General features: G+C 40.8%; 1 protein-coding gene across 28 annotated transcripts in view; it reads left to right on the top strand.

Annotated features, from left to right (window-relative positions):
• LOC113261161 (dystonin) overlaps window positions 1–19,985 on the top strand; it is a 453,463-nt gene extending 433,478 nt beyond the window's left edge. For 16 of the 28 annotated variants that reach the window (XM_026507164.4, XM_044387135.3, XM_057303997.1 and 13 more), the window contains 14 exons: window positions 572–715; window positions 1,403–1,591; window positions 2,849–2,978; window positions 4,609–4,772; window positions 5,734–5,896; window positions 7,191–7,345; window positions 7,526–7,600; window positions 8,497–8,514; window positions 11,495–11,612; window positions 12,932–13,003; window positions 13,935–14,134; window positions 14,592–14,702; window positions 17,998–18,121; window positions 18,964–19,985. In XM_026507164.4, the coding sequence (XP_026362949.3) occupies window positions 572–715; window positions 1,403–1,591; window positions 2,849–2,978; window positions 4,609–4,772; window positions 5,734–5,896; window positions 7,191–7,345; window positions 7,526–7,600; window positions 8,497–8,514; window positions 11,495–11,612; window positions 12,932–13,003; window positions 13,935–14,134; window positions 14,592–14,702; window positions 17,998–18,121; window positions 18,964–19,226 (1,926 nt within the window). In that variant the 3' untranslated portion in view covers window positions 19,227–19,985. The remainder of the gene's footprint in view (window positions 1–571; window positions 716–1,402; window positions 1,592–2,848; window positions 2,979–4,608; window positions 4,773–5,733; window positions 5,897–7,190; window positions 7,346–7,525; window positions 7,601–8,496; window positions 8,515–11,494; window positions 11,613–12,931; window positions 13,004–13,934; window positions 14,135–14,591; window positions 14,703–17,997; window positions 18,122–18,963) is intronic. The other 12 variants (XM_026507181.4, XM_044387138.3, XM_057304001.1 and 9 more) reach the window with 4 other exon arrangements.
• Window positions 19,986–20,722: the final 737 nt, after the last annotated feature.

Raw genomic sequence — 20,722 nt, 5'->3', positions numbered from 1 at the left:
TCTCATGCCGGCTGGCTGTCAGGCCCACCCCCTTCACGCTCTCCCCGACTCTTTCCTTCTGGACATTTGGGCCCTCTCTCCCTCACCCCAAACATTTATAGCTCCTTGCCCAGCCTTCTCTCTTCCTTTTTGGTACATGTTCCTATCATTCCTGGCACACAGTTCATGCTATTTTAAAAATCTACAACCTCCTAGTCTTATTTTTTGGACATTTTTTTTTCAATCAATATTATTTTTGTCTCTGGTAGTACTTTCTCTCCTAGTCCTATCCTCCATTAATGTACTTACAAGATATCCAGATCTGGAGGAGTGTTTTCTTTGTATGACATGTTTTGTAAAGCATGAGATGTTATCCAACACATGTACTTAGAAATACATGCTGGAAAGTATTTCATTTCCCATTTTTCCCTTCTCCTCTCTTAATTCCCCAATTAGTGAATTATTCCCAGCTGTGAATACACCAGTTGAAGTTCTCATTTATTTGCTTAACTCTGACAGTCACCTGCACGTCACTGGAGTTTTGTTTTCAGCCAGTGCCAGCAGCTAATCGAAATCTTTGCTTCTGCTGTAGGAATTCATGAAGAGACTGGAAGAAAAACGAGCCGCGCTGAATAAAGCTACCAGTATGGGAGACGCCATGTTGGCCATCTGCCACCCCGACTCCATCACCACCATTAAGCACTGGATAACCATCATCCGGGCCAGGTTTGAGGAGGTCAGTGGATCTCGGGTCATCATTAGAGCAGCAACGGCTTTGAGAATTGGGGGTAAAGAGACTTCAGCAATTGAGGTACATTTATGATCGTGGGAACAGGAGGCCTCTGCAAAGAAAAATGCTCTTTAAAATACCTTTCTGTGTGCATTACCTGTCTCTGCAGTCCACTTTTATTCAAAAAGTAAAGCAGTTTTGCAGCTATGTCCCTGAAGCATGAAAAGGCAAATATTTGGTTCTCTGCATGACTTTTTGTCCCGCTTCCACGTTGTCTTTGTCGAATAATCCAGCACCCGAATTGTACTTCAGAGGAGTATATGCTTGGGGAATGGATTGCATACATGAACTGAGTTCTGTATTTTAAGATTTTAGCTATTTTTATTTCCACTCAGTGCTACACGCAATAAGCATTCTTGAGCCCTCAGAGAATGCATATTTGAACTCAGAAATCTAAAGGAAGCCTGGGTGTTTGACACCCAATCTCTAAATAAGGGGGCAAACATCAGCGGGGGCTCTCGTGTCCTCTGCAAGCTGGGTCTCGGTACCACTGATGGGATCTAGAAAGACTGGAAGTGTTACGATCCCAGGCCCACGATGATCCGAATTTACATTTAAACATTGTGTATTTTTACATCAATTAAATTATTAACTAAGATGGATGAAATTCAGAGCCGTTTGTTTCCCCAACAGGTGCTGGCCTGGGCGAAGCAGCATCAACAGAGATTAGCAAGTGCTCTGGCTGGCCTCATTGCGAAACAGGAATTGTTGGAGGCGTTGCTGGCTTGGTTGCAGTGGGCCGAAACAACACTTAGTGACAGGGACAAAGAAGTCATCCCCCAGGAAATCGAAGAGGTGAAAGCCCTCATCGCAGAACACCAGGTAAACTAAGTATCATCCTAACCCTGTCTTCTCGGATACTGTTTTTGTTTCACTGCCACACTTCTCAAAAGATTGCTTTGTGCTTCTTACCGTCACGCCGTCAAACACTCAAGTCCGTCTTGCGTTTATCCTCCGCTCCGTCCTGTCCTTCTGCTGTGTCTTTTGGCGATCTCGCCCTCCTGTGTTTTACTGCTCCATGCTTGCATACTCTACTCCCCGCTGCCGCGCTTCTCCCACGATGACCGTCAGTATTTCAGATACATCCTGTCTACAAGGGAGCGCATTGTCTTGCTCAAAACAATGACTTCTCTATCCTACCTGTTTTAAACTCTGATTTATTTGTTTGCTTGTTACTTTGTTTGATACACATTGACAAAGGGAAACATTAAATGTCAGCTTAGTTGACTAAGCAGCTAACATTGCTGTTTTATTTTAATAAAGGTCTGAGCCATTGATGTCCATAATGGCCCTGAAGTGCCTCATGCCATGTTCTCTGTGATCAGAGTTCTCCGGTGTGACAGATATTCCAGAAATGTGTTTCTCCACTCTTCACTTTTATTCCCGTCCTCTTTTTTCCATCCCTATTCACCATAGTCTCTGTCTTTGCTACATATTCCAGAGAGAGGGATATCTAAGTCAGCAGTAATAATAAGCCAAAATGTGGCAAGATAACCAAACCTCTTAAATGGGAACTTTAGCCTGAATAACTTTTATCTCCCTTGGCATAGCGTATGTATCGAGAGGAATATTTAAAATATATCCACATTTAACGTGGATGCTGTATGTCACTGTAAATCAGAGCCGTCTTAAGCATTCCAAATACGTAAGTGAAATGTGCTGCAGAGAAGTCCTAAGGACCAGCCCAGGTAACTAGTTGCTTTGCAGATAAACGCTCACTTTAAGATTCTTCAGGAAGAGCTTGGAAGCTCTCAAAGATCCTGGTTGATACAGAGATAGGTTATATCAATTATACAGCTGCTCCCATGTGTGGTCTTCAAACTTCAAAACAAATTACGGTTACAGTACTTTGAATTACTTATACCAGGTATAACATTTTATATTCTTCAGATATGAGTCAATGCTATGTTATGGTGGCTTACATTTTTTCCCTCTAAAGATACAACATGTTGGTTTATGCCTTTTTTTCAGGATGAATTTCAGAAATTATAGCATGGTCCTTTTATCCTTTGTTTTTAGTTCATTTCTAAAGATAGTTTTCTCTGGTGTACTTATATTTAATTGACATTGACGTTTCAGAACTTCATGGAGGAAATGACCAGAAAACAACCTGATGTAGACAAAGTTACGAAGACCTATAAGAGGAGAGCAGCTGATCCTTCCTCATTACAGTCCCATATTCCGGTCCTGGATAAGGGGCGAGCAGGAAGTAAGCAGTGGCCAATTTCTTTAAAATGAACATAACTAAAGCCAAGGAAGTTAGTTTTGAGTTGTCATTTGAAATTTCAGAGCTCTCTCTATCATAAAAGGTTTCCTTGAAAGAATACGTGGGCTCAAATATTGTAGCAGCTTGTTCAAAAATAAGGAAAAAGGTATATCCAAGTCTCTCTATGTGATTTTATTTGCTTGAAAGATATCTTTTAGATTAGCTAGAAGAAACTGGAAAAAATTTGCAACAAGAACAGAAACTATCATTCCCTTTTGCTTCTATTATATAAATAACCTTACAGTGGGATATAACAGAAATGACCATGACCTGGATAAAATTCATGACCTAACTGTTCATTAGTGACCAGCAGTCCAATAGATTTTGCCCATGTTCGTATAACTTCAGACCCTATTTACTTCTCAGGCTACCTTGACTCCATGAAATAATGTCACAAAATGACATTAAAAACAGTAATAGTTGGCTTGGAGAAGATTTAAAAGAAGCACAATTTATATCTGAATAGTGGTAATTTGATATATTTCTGAATGGTGCCTTAATTTAAAAAAAAAAAAATGGTTTCAGATCTCTTGTAAAGTTGCTGTATTGCTAAGGGGGCAAGGTAACACAGTGGTTAAGAACTCTGGAGACAGACTCCTTACCAGTTGGGAAATATAACCTGGGACAAGTTACTTAAACTCTCTCTGAGCCTCAATTTACACATCTATAAAGGGGATAATTATAACCTCATTGGATTCTGGTGAGGATTAAATGAGCTAATGTGTATGAAGTGCTTAGCATACCTCCTGGCATGTAGTTAAATCCTCAATAAATATTAGCTACTAGTATTTCTGTATAGCCTCATGGGAGTTAGGAACTCTGGGCAAATCCCAGCTTGGACACTCAGTTCCGATATGACTTTAGGCCAGTAGTTTTTCTAGGTCACATTCAATCATTTAGTTAGATGAGGAAAATGCATTAAGACAATTGTTCTGTGATGTTATAGAAACTTGTGAAAAATAACCAGAAAAGAGGGAGAAAATGTTAGGAAGGCAGTAAATTGGGGTATGAGACTATGCACAGGAAACATGGCATCTCTGTGGAAAATGGACTTGGATGAAAGCTGGGGTCCTACACACATGTCCATATTTGGTCAGAATTTGTGAAGTGTCTTGCTGTGACTCAAATGGCCAGTGTCTCCTGCCCTCACCTGCCCTCCTTCCAGCCTTCTCTTCTAAGAAGGGCAGCTGGGTTTGTGTAGCTGATTCTAAGATAAGTCTCACTGCCCTGGGAGATTTCTTTTGTCATTCCTTAACAAAAAGAGGATCACAAGGTACTTCGTTGTCATTGAAATGGCATGGATTTTAAGCTGGAAAATGTCTTAGACCTAGTTTTGTAAAGAGAGCTTTCTGGTATTTAAATGACCCTGTCAGGATATGTTTCTCTGTATCGTATGAAAAAAGTATGTGATCCTTGGTAAGTAAAACAGGTTTGGACTTGTACATTATGCATCATCGAAATAAGTTATTTCTAAAAAAGTTGATTCAGTCTTAGCTAGGAACAATAAAGGCTAACCCTTAACATATTTCAGAACCCTGTAAACTCCCTCCTAACTAAAGTTGTATTTTAATAGGAAAGCGCTTTCCAGCATCAAGCTTATATCCCTCTGGATCCCAGACACAAATTGAAACCAAGAATCCCAGGGTCAACTTATTGGTGAGCAAATGGCAGCAAGTTTGGCTCCTTGCGTTGGAAAGGAGGAGGAAGCTTAATGACGCCTTGGACAGACTGGAGGAGGTTAGAAAACTCCTATATTCAGCACCCCTGATAAATGGGATGTGGGTTTAGGGAATCGATTAAGTAAGAAACTACGGTTGACCCTTGAACCACATGGGGGTTGGGGACGCCAGCACCCTCCCCCCACACATGCACACACTGCATAGTCAAAAATCCACATATAACTTTTGACTCTCCCCAAACTGAACTGCTCTAATAGCTGCTCTTGACCAGAAGCCTTATCGCCTTACCTATAATAAGCAATTAACAAAGTTGTATGTTATATGCTGTATTCTTATAATAAAGTAACCTAGAGAAAAGGAAATGTTATTAAGAAAATCATAAGGAAGAGAAAATACATCTTTATTTTGTAAAAAACCTGCATGGAAGTGGACCCACACATTTCAAACCCATGTTGTTCAATAGTATGTTTTAACATAATCAGAAGCTGCCTCCGTAGAAGAAGATACAGCTTGACGTATGTTTGCTTGGTATTACCTGGGAAATAGAACCATCAATAACTCAGGTATTTTCATTATATGTATATACTGTGGTCTGAGATTTAGAGTTTCAGATTCTGATACTGGGAAACTTTTAGAAGCCTAGAGAAGGTAGAATGGCAAACAGCAGAGAGAGAGCAGAGGTAGTAAGTGCTGCTGGGCTGGGCCTGCTGTCGGTGGGCGTAGAGCTTACCGGTAGTGTTCCTTTGGGGCCGCCCACCTTTGTTACATTAACGCTATCAGAAATTTTCCGTTTGACTTCTTGCGGAGCTGTATTTGTTTCTTTTATTTGAAAAAGAAAAACCAGTGACAGAAGTGAAATTACAGGAAAGATGTTCCTGTACTCCCTTTGCAAGATCAGCCCCTTCTTTTGAACTCAGACCTGTCCATGATCTGGCAGGTCATTACAAGTAACTTTATTCATAAAGTATGAGGTATCACTTGAGCACCATATGAACCACACTACGTGTTGTCCTTTCCAGCTGAGGGAGTTCGCTAACTTCGATTTTGATATCTGGCGCAAAAAATACATGAGGTGGATGAATCATAAGAAATCCCGAGTGATGGACTTCTTCAGGAGAATCGATAAAGATCAGGATGGGAAAATAACCCGACAAGAATTCATTGATGGAATTCTTTCCTCAAGTAAGTCCCAAGAGCGGTGACTATAAATGATGTCATTTTTAAAGAAAATAAGCACAGTTTAAACTTGTGTTACCAATAAAGCATCGCCTTTAAACTTGGCTATGAAGTCACTGCCCTCAGTGACGTGTCCTTGGTGAAACACGTGGTTTTGGAGTCAGGCATACGTCATACTCGTGTCCCCGCAATTAGTACATGCCTTGCTCCACTCTAGCCGTGTCCTCATTAGTATGAGTAAAGTTCATAACAGTGGATTCTTAGATTGTGTTGTCTGCCATATAATGGGAAATCCCGAAATTCAAGTCAGTCTCTTCCCTTTTTTATTCTAATTGACGTCTGATCATTGTCAGTGGGAAATGAGACCTCTGTAAAGATTCTTAAGGTATGTGTCACCTTCTTTGATGGTTGAGTCACATGGACGTGATTTCTCTGGCAGATGTTACTGGAAGGAATTCTTAAAGTAAATTTAATATAATCATATGAGTGTATATATGATATGATTTCATATATATATATAAAATTCGTCTATTTCTTAAGTACAGCAGTAGTTGAACCATATGAAATTTGCTAATTTTAAAGTTTTCAACCTAGAAATACAGCAATTTCAAATGATTCACCCTGGTAGTAATTAAAGATGTAGGCCCCATATGTAGTGGTTTCGTTTGTTATGATATAAAATCAGCTTTTAAAAGGATTTTCATATATTTGATGACCCTGATAATTTAGCTGGCTACGTTAAGATAAAAATAATACAGTTGAGGCAGAATTAGCAAGTTATACTACTTAACTTTTTTTTTTAAGATTAAATCTTTTTGTAAAATGTTACTATAAATCACGAGTCTTAAAAACTTTGGCTGGGAATATAGTATGGCTTATTCTGAGAGTATCTTAATTATCATTTATACGTGGAATCTACATACAGAGTTAAACTCACAGAGAGTAGGAAAGGGGTTGCCAGGGGCTGGGAGGTGGGGGGGGGATAGGGAGAGCCTGGTAAAAGGGTATAAACTTTAAGCTGTATGATGAGTAAGGTCTGAGGATCTGGAGTATAACATGATGGCTACAGTTGACAACACTTATTGTGTAGTTGAATCTTCCGAGTGGAACTTAAATAATGAGAAAAAACAAAAAGATAAATATGTGAGGTGGTGGGTGTGTTAATTAACTTGGTGGAAGGACTCCTTTCACAACACGTACAAGGATCAGATCATCACGATGTACACTTTTCAGTATCTTACGGTTTTGTTTTTCGGTTATACCTCAGTAATCATACTTACTATTATTTTGGAAATTCTAGAGTTTCCAACCAGCCGCCTGGAGATGAGTGCAGTGGCAGACATCTTTGACCGAGACGGCGACGGATACATTGACTACTATGAATTTGTAGCAGCCCTGCACCCAAATAAAGATGCGTATAAACCCGTCACCGACGCTGACAAAATCGAAGATGAGGTACTCCACATCCCCACCCCCTGCAACAGCAGCGGCGCGCGCTGCCGGGGTACCACGCACAGATTCATGCCGCCGTTCTGTTTTATGTACTTCCACCTTGAGTTGTTGTGTCGAGGTTTCTCCGGACTCCGCGATGTAATGTTAACATTAAAGTGGACATTTCATCATTGTTTTTGGCAGGTGACAAGGCAGGTGGCGAAGTGTAAATGTGCAAAACGATTTCAAGTTGAACAGATTGGAGATAACAAATACAGGGTGAGTTTTTAAAAATTAACTATTTAGTTCTCTTGAAGGATAAAGATGGAAATTTGTATACAATTTGAACTGCGTTGCTTTCCAAGAATGCTAATTACTTATTTTTTTGCCTTACATCACAATAGAATGGTATATGAAATTCCAACTTTCACCATTTTAAATTATACAGAGATAGCTTGAATTTTGTAAATTAGGACGTATCTTTGACACGCGCTTCACTTTGAGGAGGAAAACACATGCTACATACTCAGGTTGCTTCCTGTGACTTTATAATGTATTTTATTACGATTACAGGTAAGTTTTCAGATTTCTGATCACAAAGCTATTCCAGGCCAGAACCACGAAGTTAAAAATGTTGAATCGTTTTTAGAAATACGAAAAAGAGGCAATGTTTTCTACTTGTATAGTTATTTTTCCTTTTATTCAAAATCTCAAAAGCTCAGTTCACCTTCTTCAAAACAATTATTTGAACACCAGTGTGACTTTGTCACTCCTCTTTTTTTTCTCTTTTTTGGAATATCTCTCACATGTAGTAGCTAGACACGAAATGTGCTGAGTTTCCCTAATACACAGTATGTTACTTAGAAGCGAAATTTCTTTTTGATTTTAGTTTTTATATTTGCATATCGAGAAATATTCATCGACATATTTGAATTTCTAACCTAAATTTGAAACCCAAAGATTTAAAAAAAAAACAAAAAACTTCTATAGAAAATTTTCTGATTGTATGGTTTGGAGTTTGGACAAGTGGGTACCTGCACATCTCTAAACTAGATACTATATCCAGGAGCCCAGAGTGTGACAGATTGTATGTGTGTGTTCTAGAGTCATATAGAAAGTTTCCTATTGAACTAATTGTGTCTTTCTTCCATTTTTCATTTTTTTTTTTTTATCAGTTCTTCCTGGGAAATCAGGTATAAACCAGTGGAATGTATTCTCAAGTTCCCAATGATTTTTTTTTTTTAACTTTAATTCATAGTCATTAAAGCTTGCCATGGCCAATCTTTCCCATGCTGTTGCCCTAGCTACTACATTGTTGGTTGGCGTGGTGTTTCTGTAAACGCTATAAGGGTCCTTGATCCAGGATTCCTTTTTGCCGTGTGTCTCAAATGAGGAGATTACTTTTAAGCAAACCAGATAATAAATTGTAGCTTGACTGGTCACAGTGTTAAAAATGCAATTTTTAATTCCAGTTTATAATAATACTTCTAGCCTATGTTTTATGCAAATACTTACTGGAACACAGATTTGATTCTGCACACGTCTCTGTGCTGTGTTTAACTATTGAGTCAAAAAACATTAAATGTTGAGGGCATATGGTCGACAGTAGCTAGAGAAGGATCCACACTGGGCAGCGAAGTAGGAAGAGTAGTGAGAAGTCTCCCTGGCACGCAGCCACAAGTAATGTGTTCTCTCCAAAGCAGCAATTGTCTCATTTGTCCTAAATCACTGATTCAGAGCTTTGCATCTTCTTTTTTTTTTTTTTTTTTTAAAGATTTTATTTATTTATTTGACAGAGACAGCCAGCGAGAGAGGGAACACAAGCAGGGGGAGTGGGAGAGGAAGAAGCAGGCTTCCAGCGGAGGAGCCTGATGTGGGGCTCGATCCCATAACGCCGGGATCACGCCCTGAGTCGAAGGCAGATGCCCAACGACTGCGCTACCCAGGCACCCCAACAGCTTTGCATCTTCTGAGTAGAAATTTTAAGTCTGGAGGTCTTAACTGGTATCATCTCTTTTGAGGAACTGTATCTCTTATAACTTCCATGAAGTCTTAAAATCACACTTTATCCGATTTTGACTTCACAGTGAAGTCAGTATAAACTCCAGTGGCCCTGTGTCATGATCACAATTTTTAGAACTAAAGATAAAGAAAATCGTGTTTTGACTTAAACAAAGGAGAAGAGTTTTTCACTGTATGCTTTTGGAAAGAACTGTACTATTAAAATACCTGACCATATCATGTTAGATATACTCTGCTGCTCAGTTTTTAAGCCATATTACCCCTTATGTTTCAAATTCCCTATTATCCCCATTCATTGCAAGCACATAATTTTTTCAAATAGAAATTTTCAGCTCCTTTACATAGATGTCTTTAAGACTTGGCATTAGTTATATAAAAAGTTACTTTTCTACTCACTTCTTATTATTTTCTGAGTCAACAATTGGGGTAGTATTTTTTATTTGTGGAAAGGGTGAGAAAAATGCTCACTTTAAAAAGGTTTTATTCACTGAAAACACTAAGAGCAAGCATTAGTCTATTTTTTTCTTGTCTCACAATTTAGCTGTTAGGAAAATTAGGAAAATTCTGAAGGCGATGTTAGGTTGTCTGGAGAATATCCTCTCAAAATAAAAACTTAAATCATATTTGTTAGAATTGAAATATCTCTATAAAATCCTAACATCATTTCCTTAAAATTTGTGCTTTGAACATAATCTTGGACTGAAAGTATCTGGTCTAATTATCTGGTTTCTTAAGGGTAATTTTCTTTAAATCCCTTCCTTTTCCTTTGCTTATTAGCAGCACCGATTTTTTTCTAACAAAACAAATATGTATTTTGATTTTTAAACTTTAATTTACATTTCAGGAACCGATTCAATTAATAGGAAAGTTTTTAAATCTCAGGGCTTGAAAATGGACTTAGAAATAACAATATAAAAAGGGTTGATATAAAGCGCATGAGTTCCTGCTGGTGCATTTTACATGCTTTCCAGGTCCTTTTGAGTTTCAGGGTCTTGAACGGTTGGCTTTGTTCTAGGGTTCCTTTCCTGAAACTCAGTGTTAAAGCATATTGCAAAGTGGCAGATTGTTTCTACTTAAATCAAAGCTTTCTGTTTACCCATGATGAGCCCAGACAAATAGTCAAAGTCACAATCGTATCCTGCCTGCCTTTAAAAGAAGCTTTATTTATGTTTACTTGACTGTTCATTTTGCTGTGGTGTCTGCTGGGTTGGCAACCATGAAATTTGGTTTGGTGATTTTTACAAGCTGAACGCGAGCCTATTAGAAATGATTTGAAAGTATAAAGTTATTTCTCATGGGCTTTCAAAATCTTACAATCAGAAACTGTGTAGCCTAGACATTTATTCAAGACTTGCAGAATTTGTAGATATCAGAGAGATTGGAGAACCATTGAAAGGGTAAGAACACGACTGCTTATTAGTGTCGGTAATTATGGTACAAACAGCTTTAAGAGAAAGCCTTTTAGATTTGAAAGCTGTACCATTAATAATGTGTCACTGGCTGTTCCAGTATTACAGTAATCCAAAGTGGCACATGAATCCAGCCTTTAACAAATTGGTCTACCAGATCATAAGTGATGCAGAAATTTTAGTTGACTGTCAAATTTTTGTTGATCATGTTCATTTCCTACTTCATCTCTCTAAGTCACAACTGCTCTTAGAGAAAACGAAACGAGTTTATGGAGATTTCTCTCACAGATTTCAGTGGAAAACAGTTTGAGTAGAAGAGGAAGTTTTAATAAAGAAAAATTAGAATTTATTAGATTTTGTGTAGAAACTTATTTTGTATAAGCCCTGGGCTAGTGGGCCAGTGCTTATTTTCATGTCTGTGTTTGACTTCTAGAAACATTTTTCCATTACTGCCTTACTAATGTTGTTTCTGTCATAAAGAAAAACCATTTCTTGAACAAAGCTTCAGTATTATACTTGATAACCTTTGTTAGCTTTTTCCAAACTGTTTCCTTTGGGCTAAATCAGCATGCAGCAGTCTAACGCAGATCATCTCAAACCCCCTTTTCTGAGATTTTACTAATCGCTGTGAACTAAGCAAGAAATTTAAGTTGGTTGCTTGAGCTCCTGCAGATTGCACATCATCCTTCAGTGTAGCCTTGCTGTTGACAATTAGAGGTTCTCTCTTCCTTCATCTTCACAGTTTGGAGACTCCCAGCAACTGCGGCTCGTTCGTATCCTACGAAGTACCGTCATGGTTCGTGTCGGAGGTGGATGGATGGCACTTGATGAGTTCTTAGTGAAAAATGATCCTTGCAGGGGTAAGGAGATGCTATGTCAAGATAATAACACCATGGAAGTATATCAATTTTGTACTATTTTCCAGCATCAAAAACATGCTGGGTGTAATTTTGGTCATTTATTACAAAAATGAATGTTTCACATTGGTCTCTGTCAGCCTAAAGTTCCCAAAGAACTTGTGGCAGTCATGTAAACCACGTTCTTCTCATTTTTTTCCTTACATCTTCTGGATAAATAGGAGACTGATAGGCAGGAAATACTAGAATAGATTTTTTTAAGGAGATGCTCCCATCTGCAATTTTCGAAATGCGTAATTACGCCAACTAGGGAAGGGATTTCATCTGTCATTACATAGCAAAAGTAAAGTGAAAGGAGATTGAGGTGAAGGAGACAAACAGTGCTGGACAGTAAAAGTTTAAAAGTGAAAGTTTTTAAAATTGGGGTAGGTAAGGAAAGTAATACCTAAAAGTTTTGAGAATAATCATCAACTGCCAACTTGACTCTTACTTAGAAGCTATCGATGAGCACGTTGAAAATATAAATATATGATACTGTAGCTCACTCCATACCTACCAGCCAGAGAGTCCTTGATTATCTCTCAGTTTTTGTTATTTTTCAGGTCCTCCAGTCAATTGTGAAATTCTTAATTGATTGACCTTACAAGTGGTCATTTGATGGCATTTGTCTAGTTAGGTCCAGTTTACTTCGTTGGCCCATTTTTCTTTGGAAAAAAAAAACAAACAAGCAATAACATTTTTGTGATTTTCTTTAATCGGCGAGCTCATTTCAATCCTCTTAAACAAACAACAGCAAATGTCCATGCTGATACTATTTCGACTACCAAGTAGAGGCTGGGGGTCTTCCTCAGCCTCTGTTAATTCATTGTGGGCCTCCGACCGTTCAGGTATGTCAGGGTGAGTTCCTGTGCGGTCAGCAGGCCACCCTGCTCAGGGCGCCCGGGAGAGAGAGCTCTGCTCTCTGCAGGTCAAAGATGTACCCACCAAAGGGGTAAAATCACAAAGACCCCCTTTTTTAATATTTTGAAAATAATGCAACCTCAAGTAACGGAGTTCCGCTTACGAGACGAAGCAATTCGAAGGTGTAGTGTCCCGTTGAGTTGCTTAGAAAGGTTAGCGTGACTGTGGCCAAGTCTTCCAAAAACGTTTTTCTGAGTGGGTCAAATCTTTGAGTGCTTCTTTCCCCGATGCAACTTTTCTTCTCGAATGTGTGCTGAAAGCCGGATCTGGGCACCCTTTGCATATTCAACAACTGTACTTTGTTTCTTCTCTTGCTAACAGTATTCTTTAATGTGATTGGTATCCTGTGTCATTTTTTCTAGTTCATCATCATGGGAGTAAAATGTTACGTTCGGAATCAAACTCTTCAATTACTACTACTCAGCCTACTATAGGTTGGCAACCCCTCTCTTTGCCTCTCCCCTCTTGCCTTTTCTCTTTCCTACTTTTACATTCTTGCTTTAATCATTTGTTTTAAGATAACACGCTTCATCCATCGCGTATGGCTTAACTCATATCCAACTGAGCTGGTGCTTCCAAATTTAAATTCTGAAACGCTGGCACCCTTCGGGTGTGTCGCACACGTCGGTGCTCTGTCAGTGAGCAGACACATGCTAACACGCTGCTCATCGGGTTCTTGTGGAGTGTTCTCCATGTGCATATGTGTTTGTGTGAGCGTTGCATCACTGATGACCTCATATCCTTGGGTCTGGTGTTCGTTCTTGCATGTCGGTTAAACCGAGTTTTTCAAGGCATAAAACAAAAATACCGGTTGCCTCATTTAAGTGAAAAACCCGAGAGTTTATATGTTGTCGTCACGATTAACAAGCCATCTCTCATTCTGTGTAATCCTATCGTTTGACTAATTCCAGTGTGAAAATACTGGCACTCTCCTTACCTCAGAGGTACATGCAAAAGCCGCAGTCCCTGCCTCACTGGCTTGTGTGCTCGGTGTGGGGAAGGGGTGATGGACCATGTGGGCATCAGTAGCTGGTGGATTAACAGTATTTTAGCATGAGCTTTCCATTTTCATGCTGACTCTTTCTTTAATAGTGGTTATTCTTGCTGGTGTCTAGTGTTAGAATAAACACACTTTTTTTTTTTCCTTCCCCGAACTTACTTGTATCCAAAAGGAATGCATTGTAAAGGAATGCATTTAACTTTTTGTTATGCTGCGTTGGAGTTGGCATGGCAAAAAGCTGTTCTCGAACTCCTCAACATGGTCTGTGGTGCCAGGTGGTGGTTTTTCCCGCAAAGGATTGAGCGCCTCTTTTTTTTTTCCCTCCTCTTCTGTCCGCGTGCCTTGCTGTGTGTGTCACAATCCAGCTAAAGGAAGGACAAACATGGAGCTTCGGGAGAAGTTCATTTTAGCAGATGGTGCCAGTCAGGGTATGGCTGCCTTCCGACCCCGGGGCCGAAGATCACGGCCTTCATCACGAGGAGCGTCACCCAACCGATCCACTTCTGTCTCCAGTCAGGCGGGCCAGGCAGCCTCTCCACAGGTCCCCGCCACCAGCACACCCAAGGTAGGACTCGCGTAGGAAGTGGTGTCCTTGTCCCGTGCAACCGCTGTCTCGAGTATACTTTTGAATGTTTTAGGACCCTAGAATTTGTGTGGCCAGTCTTGTCCATGCATATCCCTTCTCACAATATGACAAATGAAGGGTTTAAATATGTCTCTGTGTGTGTGTGTGTGTGTGTGTGTGTGTGTGTATACATACACACACATACACACGTTTTTGCCCTGTGGCCCATATGGAGACTATCTACTTAGGAGCGTTAGTTACCTTTCCGAGTGGTGTTTTTTTCCTTTTTAAATAAAGCTTTATTTATTTATTTGGTGTATATGATTTGCCATCAAGTCTTTCCATTTATTTTTAATTATCATTCTTACCGTGAAACGTTACTCTTGGCTATGAATATCTCTTTCTGTGGTTTGTTATCTGCTGTCCTTTACATTTGATTTGCCGTTGTTCCATGCAGATTCTCCATCCTCTAACACGCAATTATGGTAAACCGTGGTTGACAAACAGCAAAATGTCAACTCCTTGTAAACCAGCAGAGTGCGCAGACTTTTCCGTGCCGTCTGCCGAGGTACCGTAAGGCCCCGGATCCTGGTCTAACAGTCTTCTTCCGTTGAAACTGTCACGCACTAACATTGCTTTACCTCTCCCTTAACACATGCACATGTGACAGTACTACGTCTTCTTACAGACTTCCGTAAGACAGGTGTCAACTCAGCATTTCTGGAAAGACACCAGAGTAAGGGGTTCATGGAACAGACAGGTCGTCGCTCTGTGAGTGGTGAAGCTAAGCGTAGTCACGCTTACAGGCTCCGCGCACCTCCTTTGGTGTTTGTTTGTTTGGTGTTCTTTTAGTCTCTTTCTCATACTTAATTTGAGTTTTCTCTCTTTGGAGAGTGACACACAGGAGATTATATTCAGACCTAAGTACAGTTTCTTTTAAAGCTCCTGGTATGCTCATGCGTCTAGCCATAATTTGGGCAAGAAATACAGTAATCCCCCTTTAGGTGAGAGTGAGAGGCACTGTCATTTGCAAGAGAAAATTACTTACATTAAAAGAATGTTTATTGAGCGTTCCTTATGAACACGGTCCCCCCGAATGTTTGTTACATTTATTTCTGCCCAAGAACACCGGGTGGGTAGGCCGTAAGCCTTTTAGTTATCGGTACGGCAGTTTGGGGCTGAGATGTGCAAGAAGTTATCTGGCATTTTCAATAGGTGTGTGTCTTTATTAGACTTTAATGATTACTGTTTGAGTATGCTCTGCTTTCTAACATGGCATGATTGATGGGGATAAGATATTTAGGTCATATAAAATTTGCCAACTTAGTTCGTTTATCAGATCATCTACATTCAATTGAAAGTCAACCAAATAGATTTGAAAAAAAGTTCTCTGTAAAATGATACACACAGATACCAAATAATCACATATTTGATTAGAATCACAATAATGGGGGGATGTCCCTCAACAACCTGTCTGGAAATGAAGGGGGAATTTCATGTTAAAGGCCAGGACCCTTTTATGAAAGAAAGTCCTTTATGCTTTTCAAAAATACTTTCTAGCCTATTATTTAATCCTCACATGAATAATAAGAGGTAAGCAGAGAACGTTTTATTACTCTCATGACTCAGATGGAAATGATGGGAAGATCCTTGCTGGTGGTGGTAGAATTGAGGCAGAAACAACCCCTTCTTCAGCTCTCCCTCCTTCCCTGAGCACTCATGCCCACCCCTTCCCTTGGGTGGGAGGGGTTAGTATCATACATTATCTAGAGACGTCTGTAACTTATGACGGATCTGTTGTAGCAAAAACTGAGAAGTTTTTTTTTTTAATTCAATTTAATTAACATATACTGCATTATTAGTTTCAGAGGTAGAGGTCAGTGATTCATCAGTCTTATATAACACCCAGTGCTCATTCCATCACGTGCCCCCCTTAATGTCCATCCCCCAGTTACCCCATCCCCCTGCCCCCCTCCCCTCCAGCAACCCTCAGCTTGTTTCCTAGAGTTAAGGATCTCTCATGGTTTGCCTCCCTCTCTGTTTTCATCTTATTTTATTTTTCCTTCCCTTCCCCTATGAAAACTGAGAACGGTTTAAGGAGCCTCAAGCGGCATGTGTGTTTTAAATTTGGGGGACTATGCTGCTGTGTTATTTCAGATTTTTGAAAAGTGGAGACCCCCCCCAGATTAGAGTTTAAGTGTGTTATTTTAACTACTATAAAATTATGTTTCATTTCTAATAGCCTCATAGACAAAACAGCCAAACAGAGAAAACGATAGTATACTTCCGTGGAGGGGTCTGTAAGAGAACTAGGTAGGGTTTGCGACAATAAAGTAAGAACAGTCAGGTCTTTCTGAGAAGAACGATTTGGGTCTCACATGGCAATGATGTTCTGCCACCTTGAGGGATGTGTTTCATCATTTGGGGATCCTCGCTCTTTTCGTGGATTGCTGAGATTCTTTTAAAGTTAGGAGTTTCACTAGATCTGAGTTGCCAGATCTGGGGCAAATTGCTGCCCTCCTCAGGCCCTCATCTTTCACATTTATAAAAAAGCTGTGATTAGGTGAGTGTGAAGATTAATTATCCTGACATGCTTGAAAAGTATTTTGAAAACTTAAGCTTTATGTATGTACAAATCACATATAAATGCCGTCCTTAAATATGTAGAGTACATATGTAAAGAATTCCAAATATGACATTTATATTAAGTTGCAACTCTGAAGTATCAAAAGGTCTTACATACACTTTATTAAACATTTACAACTAATAAGGAAAAACCAATTTAAAAAAAAAAACCACACACATAATGTGTATAGATTCCTTTCCTCCAGTCAGCTCCGTGTGAGTTCATTGAGCCAAAATGGCATCCCTTATACTTCTTTCTTTTTTTTTTTTTAAGATTTTATTTTTATTTATTTGACAGAGAGAGAGACAGCCAGAGAGAGAGGGAACACAAGCAGGGGGAGTGGGAGAGGAAGAAGCAGGCTCATAGCGGAGGAGCCTGATGTGGGGCTCGATCCCAGAACACCGGGGATCATGCCCTGAGCTGAAGGCAGATGCTTAATGACTGAGCCACTCAGGCGCCCCCCCTTATACTTCTTTCTGTTTATTTTTTTAACTTTGGGAGAATTTTTAGAATGTTGTAATGATCTGGAAAAAATGCAGTGATTTTAGACTTATAATAAAATCTCATAGTCATGATTGCTTCAGGCATTCTCTGTGAACTCCTATAAGAATTTTTGAAGAGTTCTCCCTAAGCATCGCCTCCGTGTTCTGTGTGGAGAGGCCATAGAAGGTATTGGAAGTAGGTACAGTGGCGTGGTACCAAGTTCGAAAATGCCACTGCATGTTTTTGGCAGCTAAGTGTGTTTAAAAGATGACTGTTTGGGCATTATTTACTTATTGTTCTAATTCTGTCTGTTCATTTCTGTCTGGTTCCCTAAAAGCTTTGAAGGCAACAGAATATCCAAGCACAACTTCTCGGAGTCATGCCCTCTCTCTGTACCATGCGCTCCCCATTTTTCTGGCAGGACTCTCCTAACTCTGTAATATTCACCGACAACCTGGAAGATACTAATGTGCTCACAGTTTAATTTGCTTCCCCCCCCCTTGCTGTCATTTGGGGATCTCTATTTTTATGTTTTCTCTTCAACATGAATTCCTTTTGAATTCAGGGAGAGAATAAGAAATTAGGAAAGCGAGCGGTGAGAACCCCATGTGGCGCTTAATCGAAAACGCTTCCCCCCGCTCCCGCTCCCGCTCCCTCTCCTGAAGCGGGTTTCCACCGTCTGTACTGTGCTGTTAGCGGACGGTCACGCAACAGGAGCAGTTTCTTGAAACGTCCTTTCGCTGATTAAATACAGGGCACCCCAATCCAAGGAAGCAAGCTTCGACTGCCCGGCTACTTATCAGGGAAAGGCTTCCACTCTGGGGACGACAGCGGCTTGATAACCACCGCGGCGGCCAGAGTCCGGACACAGTTTGCTGGTGAGTGCGGCGCGGGTCTGTCTCTAACGGCCTCTTGCGGTGGGACCCCTGCTCTTCTTCCCTGGGGCTCAGAGAGCGAATTGATGATGCCGTATTCTTTCGAAATGACACCTCGCCCCAGTCCTCCAGTGGCGGTAGGGGATACATGAGTCATGAGACTAAGGGACAGGAAAACCACTTTTGGAAAGTACCAAAGGAAGATGAGCAGGAGACCCACCACAGCCGTGTCCTGCCCCTTCTCGCTGGAGGGTCTGGGCCCTTCCGCCGGCTCAGAAGTTGCCCGGGGCCCTCTTGTGGGTGGTTGGAAACACCCAGCCGTGCTGGGCCTGACGCCCCTGCTGCTTCTGCTGCTTCTCAGAACAGGGAACCCCGGCCCTGGGGTTCTGGGCTCAGCCTGCATGAGGCATCTTTCAAATTTCAGGTCTTCTCTTTCAAATTCCTGTGTGCTTTGATTCACTTATCCTTGGGCCAGACTTACACCTAAGGGTTTCCCCGTGTTTGCACACAGCCCTGGGCACACACGTTGAACTTTGGAAAGCGTCATCTTAAATTATAGGTTTACTCCTTGTACCTGTTTGTAGTCAGTGAAATCCTGTTTTCAGTGACTCAGCCCAGACGTATCTTTAGTTTGTAAGCCTAGCTTTTTGTGTATTACGTGGACCCCGAGTGAGGCTACCTTCTCTAGTGGAACGGAAAACGGCCGTGAGCCCACAGGTGTCTGCCGAGTGCCTACAGATGACAAGAAAATTGTGGGGATTCAAGGTGGCATTAGGACCCGAGACCGTGTTGCACAGGGGTCCAGTACTAATAAAGGGTGGTTCGGCCCTGTGCTCTCTCCCCAGATCCCAAGAAGACTCCCAGCCGACCGGGAAGCCGAGCCGGAAGCAAAGCGGGAAGCAGGGCCAGCAGCCGCCGAGGCAGTGACGCATCAGACTTTGACATTTCGGAAATCCAGTCCGTGTGCTCAGACGTGGAGACTGCCCCCCAGACGCACAGGCCTACCCCCCGAGCAGGTTCTCGGCCGTCCACAGCCAAGCCTTCCAAAATCCCCACGCCCCAGAGGAAATCACCTGCCAGCAAATTGGACAAGTCCTCCAAGAGATAGTGCAGTCGGTTCCGCCGCGGCCCTTCCTTGAGCATTTATTATTTAAGTTTGAAAGATGTAAAATATGATGTAGAAATTATTGTGAAATAATTGCAAGAAGTGAGTTTAAAATTCTGCAGATGGCCTTATTTGTGTATTTGTCTTATTTTTTCTGTATAAGTTTGTGTCAGCTGTTCTGGGGTTCAAGTCACATCGTATGTGGGGGGAGGCAGCAGTTGCCCCGGCGCCCCCACGTCTGCACCGGAGCGTGTGGCGCGCGCTAGCGCCCACGGCCGCGCCGGCAGGTCAGTCCCCGCTCCGTCAGCCACCGCGCTGCGGCCGCAGCTCATGGTACGGATACCTCATGACATCGTCTTGCTTCTGTCGAAACTCCGAAAAGCCAAAAGACACACACCTGGGATATATTTTGAGATGACTTAAATGTAAACTTAAAGCTGGAGGGCAGACAGCACGTCCACACACAGTCCTTTAAAGCAGTATCTGGCCGAGAACTCACAGCAAGTTACTCTAGGCACTGGCCGGTGCTGGAATGCCCGAGAACCTGGCAGCATTTCCGGGCCGCGGCTTCCCAGGAGGCCAGAGGCGTCCTGGATATTAGACCTATTATACTGTAAGAATATAATTATAAAGTGCATTCATATAAATGTGAGGTTTTCTTTTGCTTGAGTGGACAGTAGCACCTGTATCATTGAACTCATTTTGTATCAAAGCAATTTTGCTTGCAGAAAGCTATGAAATAAAACATGTCCCTTAACTACATTGCTATGGAATTAATTTTTTTCCCCAGGGAAAATCCGTGTATTTTTTTATGAGCAATATCAATTTGGAGTGACCAAAAGATACTTACAAATGGGTTTATTTTGATTTCTCATCTGAAATAATCATGTTCTGGTATTATATCTATATTTAATAAATATATACATTTTAATTTATTATGTATACTCACATACTATAGAAAGATATTAGTATGCATTTAATAAAACATATTCACTTGAACATATGGAATAACTGATTATTTAAAGAACTTTTTCCATCGTTTGTTTGCTTTGAGTAAAGGTTGTATGTATGATGTATTTCTACTAATAGCATGACAGGGTGAGTTTGGGGGACATCACAACACAGGGATAAAATATATAATATGTAATAAGAATTATTAACAAATATTTAATATTCTACAAATATTTTTAGTACCAACCGTGTGCCAGCCACTGTCTTACCCTGAGGCTGCAGGTCCCTTACCATCTTATATTCAAGGGAGAAACAGTTAATAAGCTAATAAACAAATAAGGAAATCACTAAAAAAACCGTGAACTAAAACCAGGGGATGTGTGACAGGGTGACTGCTTTTATTAAGGTGATCTAGTGGTATTCTTCTGGCCTGTGTACATTTAAAAATCACATGATCGAATTTTCCTAAATACAAAAATGACGTCAAATTAGAAGTGGGAGCCTGGGTGGCCCAGTCAGGTTAAGGGGCTGAACCTTGGTTTTGGCTC

The sequence above is a fragment of the Ursus arctos genome, unplaced genomic scaffold, assembly GCF_023065955.2.
Source record: "Ursus arctos isolate Adak ecotype North America unplaced genomic scaffold, UrsArc2.0 scaffold_29, whole genome shotgun sequence".
NCBI lineage: Eukaryota > Metazoa > Chordata > Mammalia > Carnivora > Ursidae > Ursus > Ursus arctos.
This window is presented reverse-complemented; position numbering and strand designations above follow the sequence as displayed.